Raw genomic sequence first — 24,360 nt, forward strand, 5'->3', positions numbered from 1 at the left:
CCTGTTCTCAAGGAAATCTCCCTTGATTCTTTTCACCAACCCCTTTCCTTTAGTTCATTTCTTCTCTGTGCTCCCAAAGCACATTATGTTTAAGTCTCTCACATCACGTACATACCCACCGTGGTACCCTGATAATTGATTTGCTTGTCTGACTCCTTCCTTGGATTGAAAGCGCTTTGAGGACAGGGCCCATGTCCAACTTATGTCTATCTTCCTAGCATCTAGCAGCTTGTCTGGGAGGAGATCAATACATGCTTGAGAAGCCGGGGCACACTGTGGATTCATGAGGCAGTTCTGAAAGAGTTTTGATTACTGTAACTTTGTCATATAGTTTGGAATCAGAAAATGTGATTTCTCCAGCTTTGTTCTTTCACAGAATTGCTTTGGCTATCTGGGGTCTTTTGTGGTCCCATACAAATTTTGGGATTGTTTGTCCTATTTCTGTGAAAAAATGCCATTGAAATTTTGATAGGATTGCATTGAATTTGTAGACTGCTTTGGGTAGGATGGACATCCTAACAATAAAAATTCTTCCAGTCCATGAGCATGGAATGTCTTTCTACTTATTTTTGTCTTCTTCAATTTCTTTTATCAGTGTCTTGTGGTTTCAGTATATAGACCTTTCACCTCCTTGGTTACACTTGTTCTTAGATATTTTATTCCAGATCTGAAAGAGTTGTTTACATAATACTATAGTGTTCCACATGTTCATTTAGTCCTATTGAAAGCTGAATGCAGACTTTATAAACTTGAAAATAATCAATGCTGATATTATTTAATTACACAATATATTTTTTCTTCCCATCTGCCACTTGCAGGGGCAGATAGCATGATTATTCCTTAACCCATGTTTTCATTCATATTAGCAGCAGCTTCTTCCCTTATCCTGTTGACAATAGATTATAGCTTAGTTGCATGGTAACTGAAAAAGTGGACTCTGTATTGAACTTTGGTTTAAGGCACCAAAGTTTTGTACTGGCATTAATGAATAAAGTGACCTCTTAAAAGGTGCTTTGTTTATCTTTCCTGATTCCTGTCCATCGATAATGTTCACTACACCAAGAAAATACCATGAGATTGATTATTTCAGAACTTATGATAGGCAGATCTGAAAGAGTTTTGATTACTATAACTTTGTAATATAGTTTGAAATCAGGAGATGTGATTTCCTCCAGTATAGTTCTTTTACAAAATTGCTTTGGCTATCTGGGGTCTGCTAAAGCATTTACACTGGTAAATGCTAAATTTGAAGTTATGCACCTGTGGGGCAGTTTTCATTAACAAATAACTTTTTCATCTAAACACAGATTTAGGTCTCATTCCAGCTCTGCCCATACCTGGTTGAAGTCGACCACTTAAATCCCCCTGGATATTAGTTTCCTCATCTTTAAAGCTAAATGCCTGGACTAAACTAGCTAAAAGGACTTTTCAAGCTCAAATATCCTTCAATTGTATTTTTTGAGACCCTGCTGTATATTCTCTTACCATCTTATCTCCCTTGTCTCCTCCCCTTCCTCCCCCACTAGAAGATTGGTCCTCCTCACAACTGAGCGCGCACACACACACCCCTATGTAATAGTACTTGAAAATCATTTCAAAAACTACTGGTCATAACCTGCCATTTAGAACTCTGATAATGGTTTTAAGTGGAAGCCCATGAAAAGGAGATGTTTATCAACCTGGAAAACCTGTTTTTATAAAAAAAAAATCTGCTTTTGTGAAACTAGCTTTTTCAAATGAATTATCCTTTAAATCTAAAGTTTTCTATTACATACTGTACTGTGCTGGATTGAATAGTATCCCCTAAAATTCTTATCATTACCTAAGAATGTGACTTTGTTTGAAAAATAGGGTCTTAGTTTGTAATCAAATGAAGATGAGGTCATACTGGATTATGACAGGCCCTGGATCCCATGACTAGCGTCTTTATAAGAAAAAAAGTAAGAGAGCCACAAGGGAAAAAACCATGTGATGGCTCCATGTGATGATGGAGGCATCGGTGAACTGATGCAGCCACAAGCCTAAGGAGACCAAAGACTGCTAGCAACTATCAGAGGCTAGGAGAGAGACAGAGATTTTCCCTCAAAGCCACCAGAAGCAACCAACCCTGCTGACACCCTGATTTTGGACTAATGGGCTCAAGAACTGTAGGAGAATAATGTTCCGTTGTTTTCAGTCACTCAAACAAAAACAAAACTGGCCCTCCTGTCTGCCGGCCATCATACACAGAGATACACTGTGTTCTTCCGCACTTGGCTTTGACCTCAAGGTTTTCTTCAACATGGAGAGCCCAGAGGCCGTTTGCTTGTGTCCTTTGGCACCGCGCCGACTGCCGATCCTTCACTGGCACGCTCAGTATTCCTTCCACCAAGGGCTGCGAGTCCCTTCCTTTGAGGAAGCACATTCCTGACTGTGGTTGCAAACGTCGGGTGAGGGTGCCGAGTGAGCGCACACAGGTTCCCCTGTCTGGGCAGGGACATTTCTAAACTGTGACGTTCCACAGAGTCGATGGTGACCCTCGGGGGTGTGGGGAGTGAGTCGGCAGGCAACCTGTTAGAGACGTCGCACAAACTAGGTGTCCGAGGTTTTGGAGTGAAGAAGACCTCATAAGGCCTCCCCCACCCCCACCCCCGCAGCTTCTGGGTTACATTGTCTTAAGCTGGAATACTACCTGTTAGGTTACTAAGCAGGGCCTACGTAATTTGTTAGCAAAGCACTTCCGGCAAAATCTTTTTTTTCCCTAAAAGTGTGCCTGTGTTACAGGAGGTCCATGAAGACTGTCCTGATTTGATTTGCCTGCGTTCTAATTTTATCATTAGATGCTAAAGGACAAATCAGGTACACGATGTTTTTAGATGAGACGTGCGTGGGGACTGGCTCTACAGAAGCAAGTGTTCCTGCAGGGTGGGAAGGCAGGTCTGGGTCGTTGGAAGTGGAAACAAGAGACTGGGAGGGCTGGGAGGGAGGGGAAAGACAGGTGTCCCGGGAGGACGCGTGCAGAGGAGAAGCGAGTTCTGAAAGCCAGTTAGGTGAAGAAGTGTCCCGGTCCGGGAGGAAGGAAGGACGCCAGCGGCTGATGATGCGGGCCTCCCTGCCCCGGCTGTCTGCAGCGAGCGTCCCAGGAGGACAGGAGAGAGGTCTTGCTAAGCGGAGCGAGCGCAGGAGGGCCGGACTGCTGGGGCGCGCGGGCCGCCGGGTTCGGACAGGGTTAAGACCATCACCTGCAGCTGAAGTGCGACCCAGATGGGAAGTAGGAAGTGCGCGCCTGAGCTTCCTGTATAAATAAACTCACGGCTCCCGTCGCTGCTGCTGCTGGCGGCGGTGCTGCGCCCCGAGCTCTGCGAGGTTCCCCCAGCAGCGCAGCTGCGCCCCGAGGCAGGAGGCGGTTCGAGGGACGCCTCCTCCCTCTCCGGCCCGATCGGTCTGGGAGCCCAAGCCCTGTTGCAATCCTGCAGAGCGCAAAGCTGTCAGCCGCAGAGCAGGGAGGAAGACGGAGGGCATGGAACAGCCGTTCTTCCCCGGGGTGCGAGCGGCCCCGGCTGGCGGTGCGCGCGAGGGAGGCTGCTGAGAAGCCCGACGGCGGCCGGGAGGAACGGAGCTCTCGGGCCAGGTAGGTTGAGGCAGCTTTTTAAGTGCTGCAGGCATTGCAAGACAGCGGTGGCGTTGGACTAAGAAAAGAAAAAGGGATGGGAGACTCACTCTGCTGTCTGGGTTGTTTAGCTTTATTTTCTGCCTCTCGTGCTGAAACCATGCAGAATCGGATTCATTCTGAATGCCTGAAACACCTGTGAACTTTACAAAAATAGCTCTCCGTTTACAGGCAAAAAGGAATGAGCTTAACTTATTGTAAAACTAGTCTCTGCAGAATGTATTGTAAAATTCAAGATTAGAGCAGACCTCCCAGTGTCTTCAGCTGGAGACCAGAGTTGGCAGAATCTCAGATACTTACCTTCTGCTGTTTGGGAATGCATGGCAGTAGGTTGACATACCTACATATGGATAAGGTGTTATCTGTGGAATCTTGGTCATACATTCTGCTGATTATTTTGTTGTGTAATTGCTGATAAAACAGGGTGAAACTTTGATCTTCCACTGCTGTTCTCGAGTTGAAGTTAAAATGAAACTGATCCCTCTATCAGTGGAGAAAAGATATCTTTAGCTGACCCCTTCCAGGGTATCTTTTGTTTTTCGTACAAGGAGTTTCAGAGATTCTGTTGTAAGTCTACTCTTGAATGTACTTCTCACATTTAGATTTCTCAGAAATGATTTCCCCTTTCTGGCAATATGTTCTCTCTTCATGCTTGCACAACAGTCTCACTTTTTTCTTTCTTTCTGTTGCGTGTATCATATCAAAATATTAGCTGAGGCTGGCAGTAAGGCTAGCAGCGTTCTTCTGATTGGCATTTCTGGAGGTTTATTTGAATGTTGCCAGGTATGAATTAAAGAACAATGTATCTAACATTTCTGAAGCAGCCAATTGGGGGTGTATAGGCCCCGAAGCAAAATAAATGAACCTTGCCATGACTCAGTTTTTAGGGCGCGGATAAAGAGGCAAAAGGAACCCAAGCCAGTCTTCAGTGAGTTGCTGGCTAAAGGATCAGGCTGCTGCAGCTTTCGTTGAGATGAGCCTCTTGGCCCCCAGTCCCTTTTACATCTAATTCCTCTGTTGGTCCCTCCTTCTCCTTCCTCTGTCCTCTGTTTTCAGCCAGAGTCCTTTTCATGGGTAGCAGTCCCTTAGGTATTTCTGAAGATATCTTGAGGAGGAGAGAGAAGGAGGAAGAAAAAGATCCATAGCCATCCACAAGGCCACGTGGAGAGAATTGTATTAGGAACTCCAAGGCCACATTTTCATAAAACTCCCGCCTTCCTTTTGCGTCCCTGTGACTGGGATTTTATTCTTTGTGATGGGCATGAAGTTAGAAAAGTGGGAAAGAAAATAAATTGTTCCAAAAGGAGCCTCTGACTAATTGGAAGTGTCTTGATGAGTAAACAAATTCAAGGTATGGAAAATGTAAAAAAGTGTCCTGTAGCAGAATTGAATTGCTTGGCTTTTTTTAATTTAAAACAAACAGAAAAAAAAAAAAAAGTCCCTCAACCAGCCCCACCCCCCCAAACCAATCACCCCAGATAACTTGCTTCTACAGTACTGTGCTGGACGTGAGGTTTGAGTGTGGTCAAACACTGTCCATTTACCCAGAGTTTTACAAATATTTACAGTCATCTATGCCAAATATCTTTGTGCTGAGCCCCAAAGAACATTCTCAGCATTCAAAAGCCCCATTCTCATGAATGGTTTCAGTTCATTGGCAATTTAAAGGCATCCAGGCTTCCAAACTAGGTCAGCTTAAGAGATGTCTTTTTTTAAACATAATAATTAGTTTTTGGGTCTCCCAGATTATGATCCAGGTTTTCAGAGCCAAACCCTGTAGCAGAGAGGAAAGTATGCTCTATCAGGAAGAAGAAAAGTTTATTTTAGCTGTATAGTAAGGCCATCGAGGTTTCTGGAAGCTGTCTTTTCTCTCCATAATCCAAATACTTTTAATCTGATAAATTTATATTTATATTTAAGTTTTCCTTTTTGAAAAGTTGTTTCAGAGTGGCTCAGATGGTAAAGAATTTACCTGCAGTGCAGGAGACCCGTGTTCGATCCCTGGGTCAGGAAAATCCCCTGGAGAAGGGAATGGCAACTCATTCCAGTATACTTGCCTGGAGAATTCCATGGACAGAGAAGCCTGGTGGGCTACAGTCTATGGGGTCGTAAAGAGTCGGACCCGACTGAGCGACTAACACAGTTTCAGGAACATTTTTAAGGACACCAGAATGATTCCTCTGGACTGTTTCTACTAGTCTTGGCTTCTGTGTTTCTCCTGGATTGACTTATGATTCTACTTTCTTGTTGAGTGAAGTTCTTAATGTTTGGAATCTCTAGTTTGAGGTAGAGGTCAGGGGTCCTGCGGAACCCAGATGTTGCTGGAGGAGTGAAGTCCAGAGAGTTTGGGGCCTAAACCTACTTTGTGCAACTGATTGCTTTGGAGATGGGAACTTGGCCAAGCTGAGCTTGGGGAGTCGGTATCGGTAGCCACTGCTCCTGAATACTGAGACTCTTTTTCAGGCATGCCTGTCTTGACTTACTGAAGCACCTTTGATACAACAGATTATCAGTATTTTTAAGTTTTTGAATTGCTGGAAGTGACTACAGATGAGAATCAGGCCCTGAATATATTCTCTCCTCCATGTACATTAGAGAAGTTATCTTCTGTGGTATTGAGGGACTGGAAGCTGAGGACACAAAGATGCATATGATGTAGCCTCTGTCCTGAAGGAATTTGCGTAGGCTTGGGAGTGACTTTGGACCAGAATGGTAATTTTTAATTCATGTTGCTTTACCTGAGAGTGAAAAATACTTTGAAGTTTGTCATCTCAATCATGTCTTTTCTTTTTGATGTTTCCCTGATGTCACCTGAGGGTTAAGTAATTTGAAGAGGCATAGGCGCACCTAAGTTAATTTATTTAATTATTTTAATTTTTAATTCATTTTGTCACCTTTAGGCCTATGTGCAAGGCCTTGTACTAATGTTTTGTTTCTATTGTCATTGGCATTTATTATTTACTTGGTCTATGAGTACTTCTAAATCTAATGCATTGTGCTGCAGTAGTTATTAAAAAATGGGAAGCTGTAAAAGAGAGTGAAAGTGGTCAATACTGCAGCATGGAGTGAGAAAATTCTCATCTGTGACTGAATCCCTCCCTGAGATTGAAAGCACAACGATCTAAGTAAAATACACTTCTCTTGTTCATAGCTGGGGATATTTCTGACTGTATGGCTTGTGGTATCAAAGAACATGCTTTGAAAGCTGTGTCTCATTGGTTTCTCATTCCTCTACAATCATGAGTTTGAGTCTCAGCCCTCCAGTCAACTGGTTCTTTGTTTTTCTTGGGAAGGTAGAACAAGACCATCTCATTTCTTTTTTTCTTGGACTTGTGGCTGAAGCTATAAACCCTGTGTATGATTATATGAAACTCTCTGATGACAACCTTCTCAACTAGTTTACTGTTAATAAGTGCGGACTATGTTTAATCACCTTGACACCCACATTCCTTGTGTGGAATTCGATTCTTTGTGGGTTGACCTTATTTCCTGCATTTTGTATTTTCCTGCATTTTATTCCTTGAGAAATTGATTTATCAGAGACATACAAGAATACATACCCCTGCACCTAACTTAGTGTGAGATGGAGGAGTTCTTTCCCCAAACTGGTTTTAAATTTGTATCTATAAAATGTCTCTATAAAACTTTTAATTTTCACAGGAGAGAGTAATATTTATACAACCTTTTATGCATTTGAAGAAAATATTTTGGTTTAGATATTCATTCTTTAGTAACTGTAGTTTCCTGGTAATGTCATGACCCAGGAAATCAGCCTGTCTCTTGCTCCATGGGGCTTTCTGAAATAACATTTCTCCTTGATCTAGTAATTACATCACTGTCTGACCTGCCTGTAAGTGGCATTCCTTCCTGCTTCTGAGCTTTGTTGTTATACCAAGCAGAGGGAAGAAAATTATTCAGCAGTGCTGTGTGAATAATTGTGGGAGGCCAGGGAACCACTGATTAAAAAAGAGGTGGGCAGGGCACAGTGGTGGGGTTGGGGAGGGGCCTATGATGATGAATGTAAAATTACAGTGTCAAAAATATCATCGAGCTGTTATTCTCATTTTCACTCCTACCGTCTTTGAAAGTTTTGTTAGGAAATCTGGGAATGGATTTCCGCCTCTTGGGCCTTACCTTATAGTGGTGATGAGAACAGAGAAAGAAAGCAAGAAAAAAAATAAATGTACTTTTCAGAAGGAGAGGCATTTTGCAAATGTTAAAACTTGACCTCGCAGATGTCCTGTACTCCATAAGGTTTAGAGTGAGCGTATCACAATATCATGTATTTTGTTGGTCATGACCTCATATCTCTTTCCATATAGTTCTCCTATATATCATGCATGTAGCAAAAATGTAAAAATTAGATCTGATTACTGGTAACCGAGGTGATGGAGGTGTTAACTAACCTTATTGTGGTACTCACTTTGCGAAACATATCTATAGCAAATCATTGGGTTTTATACCTTAAAGTTACACAATTTTTTCTCAATGATATCTCAATACAGTTAGGAAAATAGATCTTATTAAGGTAATGTACTTCATTCCTTACATAATTTCAGATAGCAAAGAGACTACATAGAAAACAGTTTTTGATAATATTTAGGGTTTCCTTCCTAAGGATGTATCTGGCCTTTTCATCCACACAAAAAAATTAATAGAGATATATTTGTATATCAGTTCCATTTTTAGAAGAAAAACCCAGGTCTCCAAGCTAGAGTTATCATCTTATTACCGTCCTGGAACCTGTTGAGATGAAGATGTTAAAACTGAAGAATTTTAAACTGAATATTTTTTCATTTCTTGGTTTCCCCTGAAGGATGCTGTGAAACGGTAGGTGAAGAGAACAGAAGTTCCCTTTCCTATCACAGTGATAAACTGTTTTGCAACAATGCCACCATCTCACGAAGCCTGAGTAGGTTACCTATGGTCTCTAAGAATTAAGCATTTCTTGGGTTTGTTTATACAGTCAGCCCTTCCTACTGGTGGGTCCTGCATTGTGGTTGGCAGAACCTGCAGATGTGGAGACATGGGTGTGGAGGACCAATGGTACCAGGCCTTTTCATATAAAGAAATTTGGTATCCCCTGGCAGATACCAAAATTCTCAGATTCCAGGGGTCCTGGAACCAATCCCCACAGATACCTAGGGATAGCATATTACAGAATAGTCTCTAATCTTTGCTGCTGTTTTCAACTAATGATTAAAGTATCTTATGTGTAATGTGTGTGGTGCTCAGTCACGGAGCTGTGTCCAGCTCTTTGTAACCCCATGCACTGTAGCCTGCCAGGCTCCTCTGTCCATGGGATTTTCCTGGCAAGAATACTAGAATGGGTTGCCATTTTCTTCTCCAGGGGATCTTCCTGACTCAGGGATTGAATCCACGTCTCCTGCATTGGCAGGCGGATTCTTTACTACTGAGCCACGTGGGAAGCCCTGTTAAAGTATCTTATATGTGATGTATCTACTTAATGGTCTTGAGCATTATCCTTTTAGAAAGCAGATATAAAATATACTTGAGTAATTACATTTTTGTGATTACTAGTGAGTCTTCCCATTTATTCTTGCCCTCTCAAGGCATGTATTAGAACTGTTTTTCTGATATTACTGGTTGTGCATGGATTCATCTAGTCCCTGAATGGCCAGAGAGTGGGTCAAAGATGCAAGAAGGGAGGAGAATCACAAGACTGGTTAGTATGGAGATCCACATAAATCCTTGCCCCACTTACCACCAGTATCTATAGCCCTTGCTACTCTACCAGCCTTCTGATCTACCTTCCATTCCAGGCTGTATTTAGGGTAAAACTTCAGCAAATGGCCAATGGCCGATGATAGTCAGCACTTTATTAGATTCAGTCAGTACCATTTGAGTCACTAATAGCTTTTGTTGAGAACATGAGCCAGCAGTGAAATTAATCATTGCATTGGATAGAAATGCCAAGGTTAACACAATACTAATTTTCAGATCATGTTGCCTGACATGTCAGTCTTAGTTGATATCGAGAGGGCTTTCCTAAAAAGAGAGAAATGGGGCCTTTGGATGATTGTTCCTTCCTGCTGTGCTGCAGTATTGGCTTCCTCAGAATCTCTCTCCATGATACAGGTAGCAAGCACTTCAGCCCCACCTTCCCCACCACCTCCCCTTCCTGAAAATGCTTCCTTTTGTCAGCTCCCTCTCCCTGTAAAGCATTCGTATCTTTTATGAATGCTTTTCAGGGACGACTCAGGATCTTGCATTGGCACGCCAACATTTTGACAGCTCTCACGTGTCTTGTCTTGTTTAGTCTTAGACTTTCTTAGAATGGCCCGGAATTAAGACCCTTCACTATAGATCAGCTGGACTTTTACATAAGTTAATGTTTCTATTACACCAGTAATATCCAGCCCTTTGGTTGTGTTAGCTTTCTTTTTCTCTTTGTCCCTTTAATCTTGTGCTTTACCAGTTTATCTGAGTCTTACAGTCTTTGCAGATGGTGGAAAAATTCCTAAATAACCAGATGAGTCTCCTAGTAAAACAGTATCCTCTCCAATCACGTTATCTTTTTGCACAGAGGAATAACAGCTATGATTTGGGGTAGTGAAACAGACATAAACTACATTAGTTAAAAATACTTTGAAAGTTGGCTGTCTCACCCACTGCATTTTTTGGAGCAGATTGCTTTTTCAGGCGGCCAGCAGAATATGAAAATTCCTTATACATCCTGAGTTTTCCAGCCCAGTTTCTGAAGTATTCCTTTCTTTGGCAATTCTAATGAAAACACAGGAGGGAAAAAGTGACTTTCCTGTTCTTTCCTATCAAAAGGTAGTTACTTCTCATATAATGAATGCTTTGTAGTGCAGGAGACACTCAGAGAGTAGCTAGCACTGCTGATTCCCCTTTCCTGGCTATTTATTGCAAAATCAGATGTTTTAGAGTGGCTTTCCTTCCTTGCTTCCCTGGTGGCTCAGACGGTAAAGAATCTCCCCTCAATGCAGGACCCTGGTTCGATCCCTGGGTCAGGAAGATCCCTTGGAGGAGGAAATGACAACCTGCTCCAGTATTCTTGCCTGGAGAGAGCCTGGGCAATTCACAGTCCGTGGGTTCACCAAGAGTCGGACATGACTGGCGACTGACACTTTCCTTCCTTGCCCAGTCTGTTGTGTTGTGTGGCTCCTTACAGTTAAGCAGGTGAGACGTCTACAATCTGGGTGAAGCCTGCCCTCCCCGGTCCAACCTCAACCTTGCTCCCAACTTCAGAACATTTGAACGTGAAGTCAGCTTGTCAGGTTTTTCTCTTTTTTCCGTCTTGACTCTTAGGTTCTCTACCCAGATTCTTTTCTCATTGGGTTCTTAGCATCCAAGAAGAAGCTCAGTCACACTTGTATGCAATAACTGTAAAAGTAATTATAATTGTTACCGTCTTAAATCAAGCTGGAGGGTGGAATGTGCAAGTCACTTTCTTATTTTGGGTAAAATGTGAAGTATGAGGCAAAACAGGTTGAGCAAGACAGTGAGTTATGGGCTCTCTGGAGGGAAGACTCCTGGAACCTGGAGGGAGTGTGTGTGTCAGGGTACCATGAGGATGTTCCCTGAGAGGGTCAGTCATCCCCTGGCCGTCCCCTCTGTGCCTCAGGCCATTTGTTATTGCTGTTGTTCGGTTGCCAAGGCATGTCTGACTCTTTGCGACCCCATGGGCTGCAGCACGCCAGGCTTCTGGGAGTGAGTTCTGCCAGGGGTGGTTTCATGTTATGGAGACCAGTGAATCACTTTTTGTTGTTGACTTTTTATTTTGTGTTGGGGTATAGCTGATTAACAACCAATGTTGTGATAGTTTCAGGTGAACAGCCAAGTGACTCAGCCATACATATACATGTATCCTTTCTCCCCCAAATCCCCTCCCATCCAGGCTGCCACATAACGTTGAGCAGAGTTCCCTGTGCTATCCCGGAGGTCCTTGTTGGTTATCCATTTTAAATGCAGCAGTGTGTACATGACCATCCCAAACTCCCTGATTATCCCTTCCTCCATCCTTCCCCCTGGCAACCATAAGTTTGTTCTCTAAGTGGAGACCAGTGGATCTTATTAAGACATAGATGAAGAAACACTAGAACATCTTGGAGTTATTCACAGACATCTCAAGTGTAGGGGAGATACATTTAGAGGACTTTGGGATTCTCCTGATTATTGCTTGAAGAGCTCAATTTCTAATAACTCAATGGTGAAAAGATTTCTTGTTAGGTATTCTTTTTCTATGGAGTGCAACTATGAGTCATTCATTTCTCAAACATTCATTACTAGTTTTGCCCAGAGTGGAAATCAAAAGGCAGGTTTTTGAACCATGCCTGGTGAAGCCTGCAGCTTCAGTGATGGTGCCAGGAAGACTGCTGGGGAAAAGGTCAAGGGCGCCTGGCTGGGGTCTTCCCGGTATTGCTTCAAGGAGCACTCGTCTACAAATTCTCTTTTATCCAGTGGCCCAGTACTTAAGGTTTTGTTTTTATAAAATTCCATTGCTTTATAACTGTTTGAAAGTCGTCACTTTGGGGAACTGAGGTTATTGTACACAGAAAAATAAATCACTTCTTTTTGATGAATTGTTTTGGATTGTTCACATCTCAAAGAGATGAAATATGTGCCTTCTTTCCTCTGTCTCAGTCACAAGTTCTGCCTTGGTTGGAATGCTTGGAATTTTTTTTTTTTCATAACAAAATAAGTCTCTGCTTTGTAAGAACTTTTTATGTTTTAAAAAACTTTATATATATACATATAATACACATATTTTAAATTTATATATATTAAATTTTAAGTCACTTTACTGAGGTGTGATTGACAGACCAAAAACTACATATTTAATGTATATAGTGGAGAACTAAGTAACTAAATATATACCTATGGAACTGCATTATGCCTATAGTTAACAATTGAGGTGCATATTGAAAAATTTGCCAAGGATAGATAGTATGTTAACTCCTCTTAATCACAGACACAGAGAGCACACACAAACACAACAATAATAAATAAAGGGGACAGGAGGAAACTTTTGGAGGTGTTAAGTATTTTTCTATTTTTACAACTTTGATTTCATAACCCATAGGCATGTTACTCACAAACTGTGGAGTAAAACCTTATATATATGGCAAGAGACAAGATTAAATTTCAGATGGCCTTGATTTCATACAACTTCTCACCCTGCCTTTAAAAGAAGACTGTTTTGAAGACATAACCTCTAAGAGGTATCCCATTGTGTCTTCGTTTTTCAAGTACATTGGCCTGTTCCGTGTCTCCTTCTAAAAAATAGCATAGTTTGAGGCTGTGAGAAATGAAAGACTTTCTTGAAGAACACCTAGGTTTCTTGTTGGGTTTGTAACAACAGGATTTATCTATTCTCAACAGCTTTCTCCAAACAGGCTGTTGGTGTAATTGACATTTGTGGTGTGGGATGTTTCTGGTCTGTGTCATTTCCCATCTTCCGTACTCAGGAAGCATTTGCTGGCTACATTTCTTCTTGCCCTGTGACTTGGGATTTCTCTTTTTGAGGGGAAAACTAATTCAGAATGTGTTGTATGAGCAGTGTTGGGAAAAGACAGATGAAAATAGGTTGTTGGTAAGATGATGTGTGTTATCAACGAGGAAGTCTTGAGAAGAAAACATGTAGTAGCTGTGTAAACATAACCTGGGGACAGGAGAGAAGTAAAATCATTCACCTTTACCTGTAATTGACCCTAAAGAGGTTTTGTTGTTTTTAACTCCAAAATCCTGAATTTGATGTGCAGGTTGTTTTGAATTTAATTTGCTCTTGAATAATAGATCACCAATAGTTAATTGAATAAGAGCGTGGTGTCTTGAGCCATATTGGTCTTTTCCCAAGAAATACCTATCGAATTGGAAGCCAATCATTCATTAGCTTCCTTTTTAATTTATTTTTAATCAGATCTTCTATTACTTCTCAAGGAATAGGTGATAAACCTTAAACACTTCAGGTTACTAGAGTTAGAATCTGCTGACTCTTTCTAATATGACACTAAGAAGGTTAGTGCAATTAGATCTCATAGATTTTCTATCTAATTCAGTCTGTTTTTCACTCCCTTATTTTAGTACTTTCATACTAATATAATGAGACTTAAGCCACTGTGAGGCTGTGTAACAAGTGCTGAATATGTAAATTAATTTCTTTTGCCTGAAAATTGGGAGAAAGAGAGTCTGGATCTTCTGGAAGGAGAGGATATAATTATTTTTGTGGCCAAATTTATCAGAATTGCCCATACTTGTTTAAGGAGGAGGGTTTGGCAACCCACCCAGTATTCTTGCCTGGAGAATCCCCATGGACAGAGGAGCCTGGAGAGCTACAGTCCATTGCGTCACAAAGAGTCAGATGTGACTGATTGACTAAGCACTCATACTCTTTTAAAATAGTAAGAACTTAAAGATTTTGCTTTTATTTAATCAGAAATGAAATTTCTTGATGTGATATAAACTATGAAAATGTAGGAGAATTATTTTCACAATGATCTTAACCTCTTAAAGATATTATGAATAAAAATCTAATGGAAGGGCTTCCATTATAATTTTTGTTTTTTGGTGTAGAAATATCCTTTCCTATAGTCATGCTACATGTAGAGACAGATTTTATTCTTGTACAATTTCAGTGATCTTATGATAGTTGTAGTCATGAAATTCAGGTCTCCTTCCATCTTTTTTTCCCCTCTCTCTTTCCCCTTATAGCCGTCTCTCCTTGCTCCATCTCTCCACATAATATCCATCAGTGAGGCAGTTCTGGTGTAATGGGACAGCGCTGGACTTGGCCTCAGAAGATAGAGGTTTGAGTTTTGCTGTGTTGTGTATAAACTCTGAGACCTTTGGCAGGTTGCACAGCTTCTCAGGACCTCAATTCATCTGTAAAGTGAAGGAAATGATCATTGCGGTTGTAAGAGATTAAGTAAAGCAATGCGTGTGGAGGAACACAACACTGATACCATGTTGAAAAAAATTTTTGTTGGGCTAGAATATGCAAAACAAAATTTACCATTCCAACCATTTAACGTATAATTCAGTGACATTATAAACACAACATTCAAAAGGTTGTACAACCATCATACTGTCTATTTCCAGAACTTTTTCATCATTCCAGAAACTCTGCACTCACTAAGTCATGACTCTCCATTTGCCCTTCCTCCAGCTCTTGGTAATAATCACCTTTCTACTTTCTGTCTCTGTGAAGTTGACTGCTCTAAGGTACCTCATATAAATGAAATCATACAATATTTGCCCTTTTGTGTCTGACCTATTTCCCTTAGCATAATGTCTCTAAGGTTCATCCATGTTGTAGCAGTGTCGGATTATCTTTCCTTCTTAAAGCTAAATAGTATCCCATTGTATGTTTATAACACATTTGGTTCATTCATTCATTCATTGATGGGCATTTGGATTGTTTCTTTCTACCTTTTGACTGTTGTGAATAATGCTACTGTAAATATGGGTGTGCACGTATCTGTTTGAGTCCCTGCTTTCAATTCTTTTGGGTGTTCACCCAGAAGTGAAATTGCTGGATCATATGGCAATTATGTGTTTAACTTTTTGAATGATGTTCTAAGTGTTTTTTGAGTCTGTTGAATTGATCATAGCAATGCCATTCCGAAATGGTGTGTCTGTTCTTAGTATTTTGATTTCCATAGATCACTTGATGTGAGTCAGGGCAGTGAGGTCACCTTACATTTCAGAACTCCAGGGATAGCTTGCCAAGGTGGCTAGCTCTTTAGCCCATGGTTCTCAGAAATGCACTCGCTTTAGGCTTAGATCACTGAGGGGGAGGATGTGCTGCGCCCAGATGTGCTGGTTAAACAATAGCTGTATCAATGGATATTTTCTGCTTTGGGCCTTCCCATAGGGATTGAGGAGACTGAAGGAGGCTGAGGACCAGCTGATGGGCTCAGTGGGAAGGCTCCACTGTCTGACCATGACAGCCGCCGAGAATCCCGCGCCTGGAGACCTGGCTCTGGCGCCCCTCGTCACTTGCAAACTCTGCCTGTGTGAACAGTCTCTGGACAAGATGACCACGCTCCAGGAATGCCGATGCATCTTTTGCACAGCTGTAAGTTTTCCTTGATGCTTTCATCATATGAAAAAGTATGAAGGGAAAAATTGTAAACGTGTAGGAGATATTTCTGTGGCTCAGGAGAAGCCAGACTACCCTATGATCCTGCTTGGAAGAGCAATTCCATGTTTGGATATGATTCCAAATACTGTTTTGAATGCTAAGTCTGATAGTTGCTGGGGTTTAGGCAAAGTGTAACATGTGTATGAAATTTAATTATTGGTTGCGTAAGCTGTGCCTTTCTGTTCTTAACACTCTAGCTAAGGAACAAAATAGAGACATTTTTAACTTGGCTTAATTTACCATCTAAAAAGCTCATCAGGTGTTTTGAATGATGGAGAAATCAGATAGCAATTTGCTGAATTTTCTTTCATCTCCTACAAAGCACACAGTATGCAAATGTTTTACTTTGTCAAATCTGCTTTTTAATTTTTTTTCCGTTTTCACAATATTCTGAATGCTGCTTATTCCTCATAATAGATATCACCCTATAGATCTTCAGGGGTGGGCTTGTCTCTTTTAGTTTGACACTTTGGTATCCGTGCCGGTGCCCTTGATGGCATGCAGCCCTGAAGGTTGGTTGGTTAAAGGATGTGCAAAGTATTTTCAGTCGTGTCTGACTCTTTGCGACCCTGTGGACCCAATGGTTAAAGAATAAAGATAGGACTGATGGGTTCCATGAGACTTCTAGAAGTATGAACCAGGTGATCGTGTTCAGATTTTCATTTCTTCAAGCACTTTTGGAGCTCTTACTGTGTGCTAGTGAGAGCTCCCCACAGAAAAGATGGACATGTTGAAGGAACTGGACAGGGGTTTGGTGGAATCCGGGGTGGCTTGACGCCGCACGCCACAGGAGACCCTCACCTGCCTTAGGAGTGGGAGGGGGCTTCTGACGGCAGTGCTGTCTGACCTGAGGCTTTAAACAAAAGACTGTAAGCTGATGCCCTTGGGCCACACCTGGCCTCAACACATCTTTGTTTGTATCGCCCGTTGGGAAATTTCAAATCACGGTAAATTTTTCATAAAAAATTGAAAACGTAGTAAGATATAGCTTCTCTGGGCCTGTCTTCATAGACCCAGAACTGAATGATCTTTCTTCTCTTTACGCACTCACCTCTCTCCTGTGTGTTTGAATCAGCAACCCTTCCCCCCCCCCCGGAAAACATGATATCACATTTTATTATTGCTATAGCTGAATCAGCTACCCTTTTAAACTAAGGATGGATTAAGAGTCAACTTGGAAGAGTGCTGGGCATCTCAGCATGGTGGGGTGAGGGCCTGATGCCTAAATTACAATAATCACCATTTATCTTTGCTTTGGGAAGGGGCCTTGTATGGTCCAATGGCTAATATTTATTATACAGTAAATGTAATAATCACCAGACAAATGTAGATTTAATAGCCTTGACTTGTGAGGGAAATTGACCAGTTTAGTTACAGTGGTCAGTGCGCAAATCAAGGGGAGTGAGAAGAAAGGAATTATTTAGCAAGTTCTAGAATAATTTATAAAAAGGCCTTTCTCTAAGCATGCTTAAAAAGATAGTTAAGGTGAAATAAATTTTACCCCATCTCTTTTTTTCTAAGTTGATTCAACTAACGTGACACATTTTCCAGCTAGTTTATATAAGTTTTCTTAAATTCTTTTGGATTGAAAATTAGAGTAGAGAGAAAGCTTGGAGTAATTCTTAGGTAAAAAGGGAAAGCGAGTAAAATCCTTTCCTTTTGTTTTGAACTGTAGCATCCAAAGATGGCAAAGAATAGTGTCATTTATCCCTTCATTCAACACGTATCTAGGTGTCTAGTAAGCAGCGTCTTTGTCCTGGGAATTGTTCTAGGCACTGGGATGTAGCACTTAAAACAAAACCCAGCAGAGTTCTTTGCTCTTAGGATCTTATATTCTATCAAAGGAGTTACATGATAAATAGTAAGTATAATAAATAGGTAAGTTACCTATAGAGTGGTGGGAAATAGGGGCTTAGAAAAAAAGAGCAGGAGGTTAGGGGTATGGGGCCAGGGTTTTCAGTGATAATTGGGTAGACAGGAGGAGGCTTCAGTAAGTGTATATGTGTATTCTTTACTCAACATTGATGCACAAATTTGAAAAAAATTTCCCTCACAAGTCAGGGGTATCAAACCCACATTTGTCTGGTGATTGGGCTTCCCTTGTGGCTCAGCTGGTAAAGAATCCGCTTGCAATGTGGGAGACCTGGGTTTGATCCCTGGGTTGGGGAGATCCCCTGGAGAAGGAAAAGGCTACTCACTCCAGTATTCTGGCCTAGAGAATTCCAGGGACTGTATCGTCCATGGGGTCACAAAGAGTTGGACACAACTGAGCAAATTTCACTTGTAAAACTTGTTGTTCGGTGATTATTACGTTCATTGTATAATAAATATTAACCATCAGACCATTCAAGGCCTCCCAAGGCAAAAACAAATGGTGATTATTCTAATTTAGGCATCAGGCCTTCCCTCTACCAGGCCGAGATGCCCAGCTTAGTTTAAGTAGATGCCCAACTTTTCCTAGTCGACTCTTAATCCATCCTTAGTTTAAAAGGGTGTTTGTCCTGGTTCTTCCTCATCTTGTCAGTGTGAGTTGCTTTGCAGGAAGTGAGGAAATGGCCTTGTCATCACGGGGCAGCTTCAATTTCCTTTGGTCTTGCTTTGTTTTAGAGTCTTGTGCTTCAAAATTATTTTCTTTGACTTTCTCACGTTGCTTTCAGACCCTTGCTAATCCTTGAAACAAATGAGTCAGAAGCAACGTTTGGTTAAAGCCAGAATGGAAATTTTTGTCTGAAAGTTACTGTTTAAAAGCAGGATATGGGATTCACTTTTTCAGAGATCTCATAGAGCAGACGTCAAATTTGTGCATCAGTGTTGGACAAAGAGTGCACACACACACACACACAAAGGCCGTGTTTCATATTCACAAGGAACTGACACCAGTGTATTATTGTTTCCGTAGATCTAAGATCCCAGTTGAAGACCGCACAACTAGTGCTTATTTCTCCTTCAGCAGTTTGGGAGTAGGGGGTTAATACAATTAGATTATTCTGTCATCTAGATCCATACATCCCCATTGTTGGGGTGTATGCAAAAGCAGAAGGTCAGATGGCTTGTGACTTGGGAACTCTACATAGCCATAAATATGAACCTCCCCTGGCTTCCCAATGTGATCTATCAAAATAGTCAGCTCTATCGGGCTTCTCTGGTGGATCAGGGATAAAGAATCTGCCTGTAATATAGGAGACGTGGCTTTGATCCCTGGGTCAGGAAGATCCTGTGGAGAAGGAAATGGCAACCCACTCCAGTATTCTTGCCTGGGAGATCCCACGGACAGAGGAGCCTGGTGGGTTGCAGTTCTTGGGGTCGCAAAGGGGTCAGGCATGACTGAGTGAGCACAACCAGTACCACGTGTCTGATTACACTAGTGTCTATAAATTTGCAATTCATACCTGAAATACTTCACCTGAGATACTAGTCTAACTTTTTTTTTGATAGAGCTCTATTTCTTTCTTCTTTTTAAAAACCGGTTAAAAAATGTGTCTAAGGGTTACTGATGTTAAAAACCAGTTAAAAATACTAGTTTAAAATGTGTCTGATCCTGCCGGATTTTGATTTGCATTCAGATTAAAGATATTAAATGTGTTTTGTGTTTTCAAGGCTGAAAAGAAGCCTGTGACATCTTAAAATAAACCATATACTCCTAATTCCCAATTTTAGGTATGATTGGATGACATTTTCCCAGTTATTGGCTGGGAAAGCCTTCTTGTGCATATGATGTATTTAGTATGGTCTTGCTAAGAGAGCTCCCTCTTGCCCCTCTCTTGAGAGGAATGTTTGCATGTAATGGTTCTCCTTCTAGGTACGGTGCTGTATTTTCACCATTTCAGTGAACTTTGCTCCATTCTATCCTTGTCTTGTTTCCCCTAAGAAGCATTGTGATCCGTATGCTTGGGGAGAGCAGAATGGACAGAGATGAGATGTCTGACTTGCCCACTGGCTGTTAGCCAGCTCAGATCTGGCGTGAGTAGCTGCTCCCCAACCCACATGTGTTCTGCGAACCTCCAGCTCTGTGAGAGAGGATCCTTGCATAAAGTGTTTCAGAGTCAGATTAGCTTGGATGTGGATGTATTTTCTATTCCTCTCTCGGAGGCTTGCGATGCATGTTTGCATTTTAGAGACTCTGTGAAACCTGTGATTAGAAAGAAAGCAAGGGGACGCAGTTGAACTTCTGATGAAGTATTTCTGTTCTGCCAATGCTACCCCCTCCTTTTTTTAAGTGGAATACCTATTAATTTCCCCACAGCCAGTGCATGGAAGAATATTGCTTTAACTTATTCAATGGAGGTTGTTCTTTTTTTTTTTGGAGGTAGTTCTTGATTTAATGACATCCAGAGAAAGGAATGTGACAGATGTTGCTTCAAATAATCCTTTGATGTATCTAGTTTCTTGTTAAAAGGAAGCTTTACCATGTTCTGTTTGGGAAGATAGTTTCTGTTAGACTTTTTGCTCAGATTTAGCATAGAGAAGAAAATATTGTATAAAGGAAGTGAAGCTAAATATCCAGGACAAAAATGGGTGGGGCGCTCATTGGCATGACTGAGGTCATGAATCATTTAGGTGTATCATGCAGCCAAAGAGGTTGATGCTGTGGGGTTACAGAGAGAGGTGTTGCAAGATTACTTGTTCTTTTTTTTTTTCTTAAAGTTTTTTTAAAAAATTTATTTATTTTTAATTGAAGGATAATTGCTTTATAGTATTGTGTTGGTTTATACCAAGCATCAACAAGGATTGCTTGTTGAACTTAAAGGACAAATATCTTAGGGATGTTAGTCCACTAACTAATAATATGGAAAAAGTCTCTCTCTCCCCTCCCCTTGTGGATTTAAATAATGCAAATAAAAAGATTTAAATGCCCCTTCCCTAGCTTTTGCAACACACTCTTTCAGATAATACCACACAATTATAATTCAAGTGAAAGGAAAAAAAAATTTCACCAAAATCGGTTATCAAAGGAGGGAAAATTTGTGGGTTGCTCCCTTGTGAGCAATATTTGCCTCTCTCATTTATTTTGGAAGTTATTTCTGTCAGCCATGAATTAAAGAATAATGAAAACACAGTTGTTGCTTGTTTTTATAACCTAGATTATTTCACCTGAAAAGAGTTGGTATGTTGGCATGGCCTATTTACCATTCAGATTAAAGACAGGATGTGCTGAGCAAAAAGAAAATAAAGTCCAGCCATATTCTTGCCTTTTTTCCATTACATTTTGTTGGCCCTAAGTAGTTAGAGCTCCTTTTACTATTCATTTCTCAGAGCCAAATGGATTTTCCAGTGTTGAAAAAAGCGAGAGGAAATATAAAGCTCTTTAGACCAAGCCCTTCTTTTCCTTGGGGCCTGCTGGGTGACCTTTAAGCAAAGCCCACATATGGCCTGGGAGACACTGACAGTTTGGAAGATTTGCTGTGTGTGCATGCATGCATGTGTGTGTGTTTCTGAGTACATACGTACACATATGTGCACCCACATCGACTGTGTACTGTGTGTAGGGCTTCCCAGTGGTGCTAGTGGTAAAGAACCTGCCTGCCAATGCAGGAGATGCAAGAGACATGGGTTCAATCCCTGGGTTGGGAAGATCCTCTGGAGGAGGGCATGGCAACCCACTCCAGTATTCTTGCATGGAGAATCCCCATGGACAGAAGAGTCTGGTGGGTTATGCTCCCTAGGACTGCAGAGAGTCAGACATGACTGAAGCTACTTAGCACCTTCAAATGAAGCAAAAAACTAATAGTGGTTCTTTCCTGGATTCAAACCGATATCTGCATAAAGAGAAGGGAAGGTCATTTTTCTGCTCCCACCTCCATCCCTCCCTTCCAGTGTCCCATGTTAAAGTGCAGATACAGAGCTAGGAAGACCCAGGCTCATGTTTGGGCTTTGCTGTTTACTGGTGTATGACTTTAGGCAAATTCTTTGGCTTCTATAAAACTTAGCTTTTCACCTGTAGCATGGAAGGGAGGGTAGTGGATGGTAGTACCTATCTTGGAGTGTTATAGGGAGCATCCAAGGAGAATCCCCGGGGACTTCCCTGGTGGTCCAGTGGTTAAGACTTCACCTTTTGATGCAGGAAGTGTGGGTTCGATCCCTGGTTGTGGAGCTAAGATCCAACATGCCTCATGGCCAAAAAAACCAAAACATAAAACAAAAGCAATATGGTAACAGATTTAATAAGGACTTTTAAAATGGTCCATGTGAAAAAAAAATCTTAAAAAAAGAGAGGGAATCCCTGTAGAGCAGTTAGCACAGTCCCAAGCCCCTGGTAAAGTAACGTTATTAATCCTCTGTTTCCTAAGTTCTGTCAGGATGCTGAGCTGTTCTGTTTTTCAGAAATGTTTTAGAGGAAGGGATCCTGTAAAGACTTGACTCGCTTCCTCATTAGCCTTTTATAAAGAGGTGGGTATATAGGTGATTTCAACTCACTGCTATTCTGTAACACCCACAGACGAGAAGTTAGGATTGAGAAAGAGAAGTTTCTCTTTTGGGTTTGTCCAAAGAGTGGCTCCTGGCTGGATGTTTCAACTGAAGACCTGCAAGTAGAACTTAGACGAGAAACAAAAACCCAGTAGAACTTGGAAAGTGAAAAGAAGAATGCATTTCTGGTGGATGCAAAAGATTCACATGGAAGAGTGTCTCAAACTATGAATACTGTTAAGAGCTGCTAACCCCCAATAAGAATATCATAATGGCATTATTTATTGTCTTGATACATTTAGTATCATTTTAAACATCTTTTATTGCGAATTCTATGGAACTGTAGGAAATAACGAGGCATCTTACTCCAGCAGTGTTTTAGAACAATTTTCCTTCCCCTCTTCTGGCCTTCCCAGGTGGTGCTAGTGATAAAGAACCCACCTGCCAATGCAGAAGGTAAGAGATGTGGGTTTGTCCCTGGGTTGGGAAGCTCCCCCGGAGGAGGGCATGGCAACCCCCTCCAGTATTCTTGCCTGGAGAATCCCATGGACAAGCAGGAGATTTAAGAGACACCCCATGGCCGGAGATATAAAAGATACAGTTTCAATCCCTGGGTCAGGAAGATCCTTGGAGGCGGGCACAGCAACCCACTCCAGTTTTCTTGCCTGGAGAATCCCCATGGACAGAGGAGCCTGGAAGGCTACAGTCCATAGGGTTGCACAGAGTCGGACATGACTGAAGTGACTTAGTATGACTCTTCTGGTCATACGACCTGCCAGCCTTTCCTGATGCTTTAAAAATCCCTAGCTCTCTGGATTCCCTTGTCTTCTTCTAGTATTAAGTAGGCAGAAGTAAATTCTGCCAGGTCAGCACCCTGTCTGGCTCTGGCTCTGTTGGTTTCTGGTACTAAACTATATGGACTTGGCAACGTTGGTTTTATGCTCGCCCTTAATTTTATTATCTTGGATGATCGACAGTGAGTCGGTGAATTTGTCTTTGTTTGCAAATGATTTCAATATACTTGCTGCTTACGCTTGTTTAGAGTTTTAATGATAGAACTATGATGACTTTTGTGTCTGTCAGGTAAGCTGCTGGTTTAAAAGCACAAATTTTGGTACTCTGCTTTTCTACTGACAACTGAGCAACTGCAGGTCAGATAGCATCTGAGAGTTAAGAGCAAAAGTGTAGCAGCCTGAGAAATGGATTAGAGATGACGCAAGGGGGAGGTGGCTTTCTGGACCTATGATCTCATCCATTGCCTAATGGTTACCACGTCCTTATTCAAGGAGAGTGGTAAAATGTAGTCGGAGGAAAGAGCAGCAAAGAGAACCTTATTTGTAAGTCCCTAATGATGGTGTCTTGGCATCACAGTCCTGGAATTGGAAGGCACCTTAGACTCAGTCCCCCACCCTTCTGATGGAAGAAGTTCTTTTCCTGAATGCCAGAAAATGGCTTGACATTCAGGAGACTAGATGTCAAATCTGGTTGTCTGGGCTTTATTCAACACAGGTTTATTGTGTCATGCATCATTCTGATGGTGAAGATTCCGTAGTGAGTAATCAGATTAGGGTCTGGTTTTTTAGAGAAGTCACATGTCAGAGAAAGGCACAGACAAAAACAAGTAAGTACAGAAGTCAGATGATGATATGGGCTCCGAAGACAGAGCAAGGGGAGGGGGATAGGGAAAGTGAAAGGAGAGGGTGTTTCTATTTTACCTTAGGTGGTCAGGAAAGTCTCACTGACTGTGTTATAGTCAGTGTTCTGTATTTTGCAGATGCAAAACGCAAGGGTACAGCGGGTCAACAGTACTATGCCGTATTATATAAGGGACTCAAGCATCTGCGGATTTTGTTATCTTCCCGGGGGTCCTGAAACTAACCCACCCCATGGAGGCAGAGGGATGGCTGTATGTAGGCAAAGACCTGGAGAACGTGGGAAACTACTGAGTCTACCGATTCAGATGCTAATCTCATCTGGAAACACCCTCACAGACACACCTAGAAATAATGTTTAACCAAATACCCGGCTATCCTGTGGCTGAGTCAAGTTACACATAAAATTAACTGTCACACTTACCCGGCCAGCTGCACAGAAGATGAAGTGGGTTGCCATTTCCTTCTTCAGGGGATTTTCCTCACCCAGGGATGGAACCCAAGTCTCTTGCATCTCCTGCATTGGC

At 41.7% G+C, this 24,360-nt stretch overlaps 1 protein-coding gene across 6 annotated transcripts in view; it reads left to right on the top strand.

Annotated features, from left to right (window-relative positions):
• RNF144B (ring finger protein 144B) overlaps positions 1-24,360 on the top strand; it is a 142,026-nt gene that overhangs the window by 64,713 nt on the left and 52,953 nt on the right. For 2 of the 6 annotated variants that reach the window (XM_043449657.1, XM_043449656.1), the window contains exon 2: positions 15,507-15,710. In XM_043449657.1, the coding sequence (XP_043305592.1) occupies positions 15,543-15,710 (168 nt within the window). In that variant the 5' untranslated portion in view covers positions 15,507-15,542. Of the gene's footprint in view, positions 1-2,990; positions 3,611-14,344; positions 14,440-15,506; positions 15,711-24,360 lie in introns of those variants that run through there. The other 4 variants (XM_043449659.1, XM_043449653.1, XM_043449654.1 and 1 more) reach the window with 4 other exon arrangements.

Source organism: Cervus canadensis, chromosome 28, assembly GCF_019320065.1.
Source record: "Cervus canadensis isolate Bull #8, Minnesota chromosome 28, ASM1932006v1, whole genome shotgun sequence".
In the NCBI taxonomy this organism is placed as follows: Eukaryota; Metazoa; Chordata; class Mammalia; order Artiodactyla; family Cervidae; genus Cervus; species Cervus canadensis.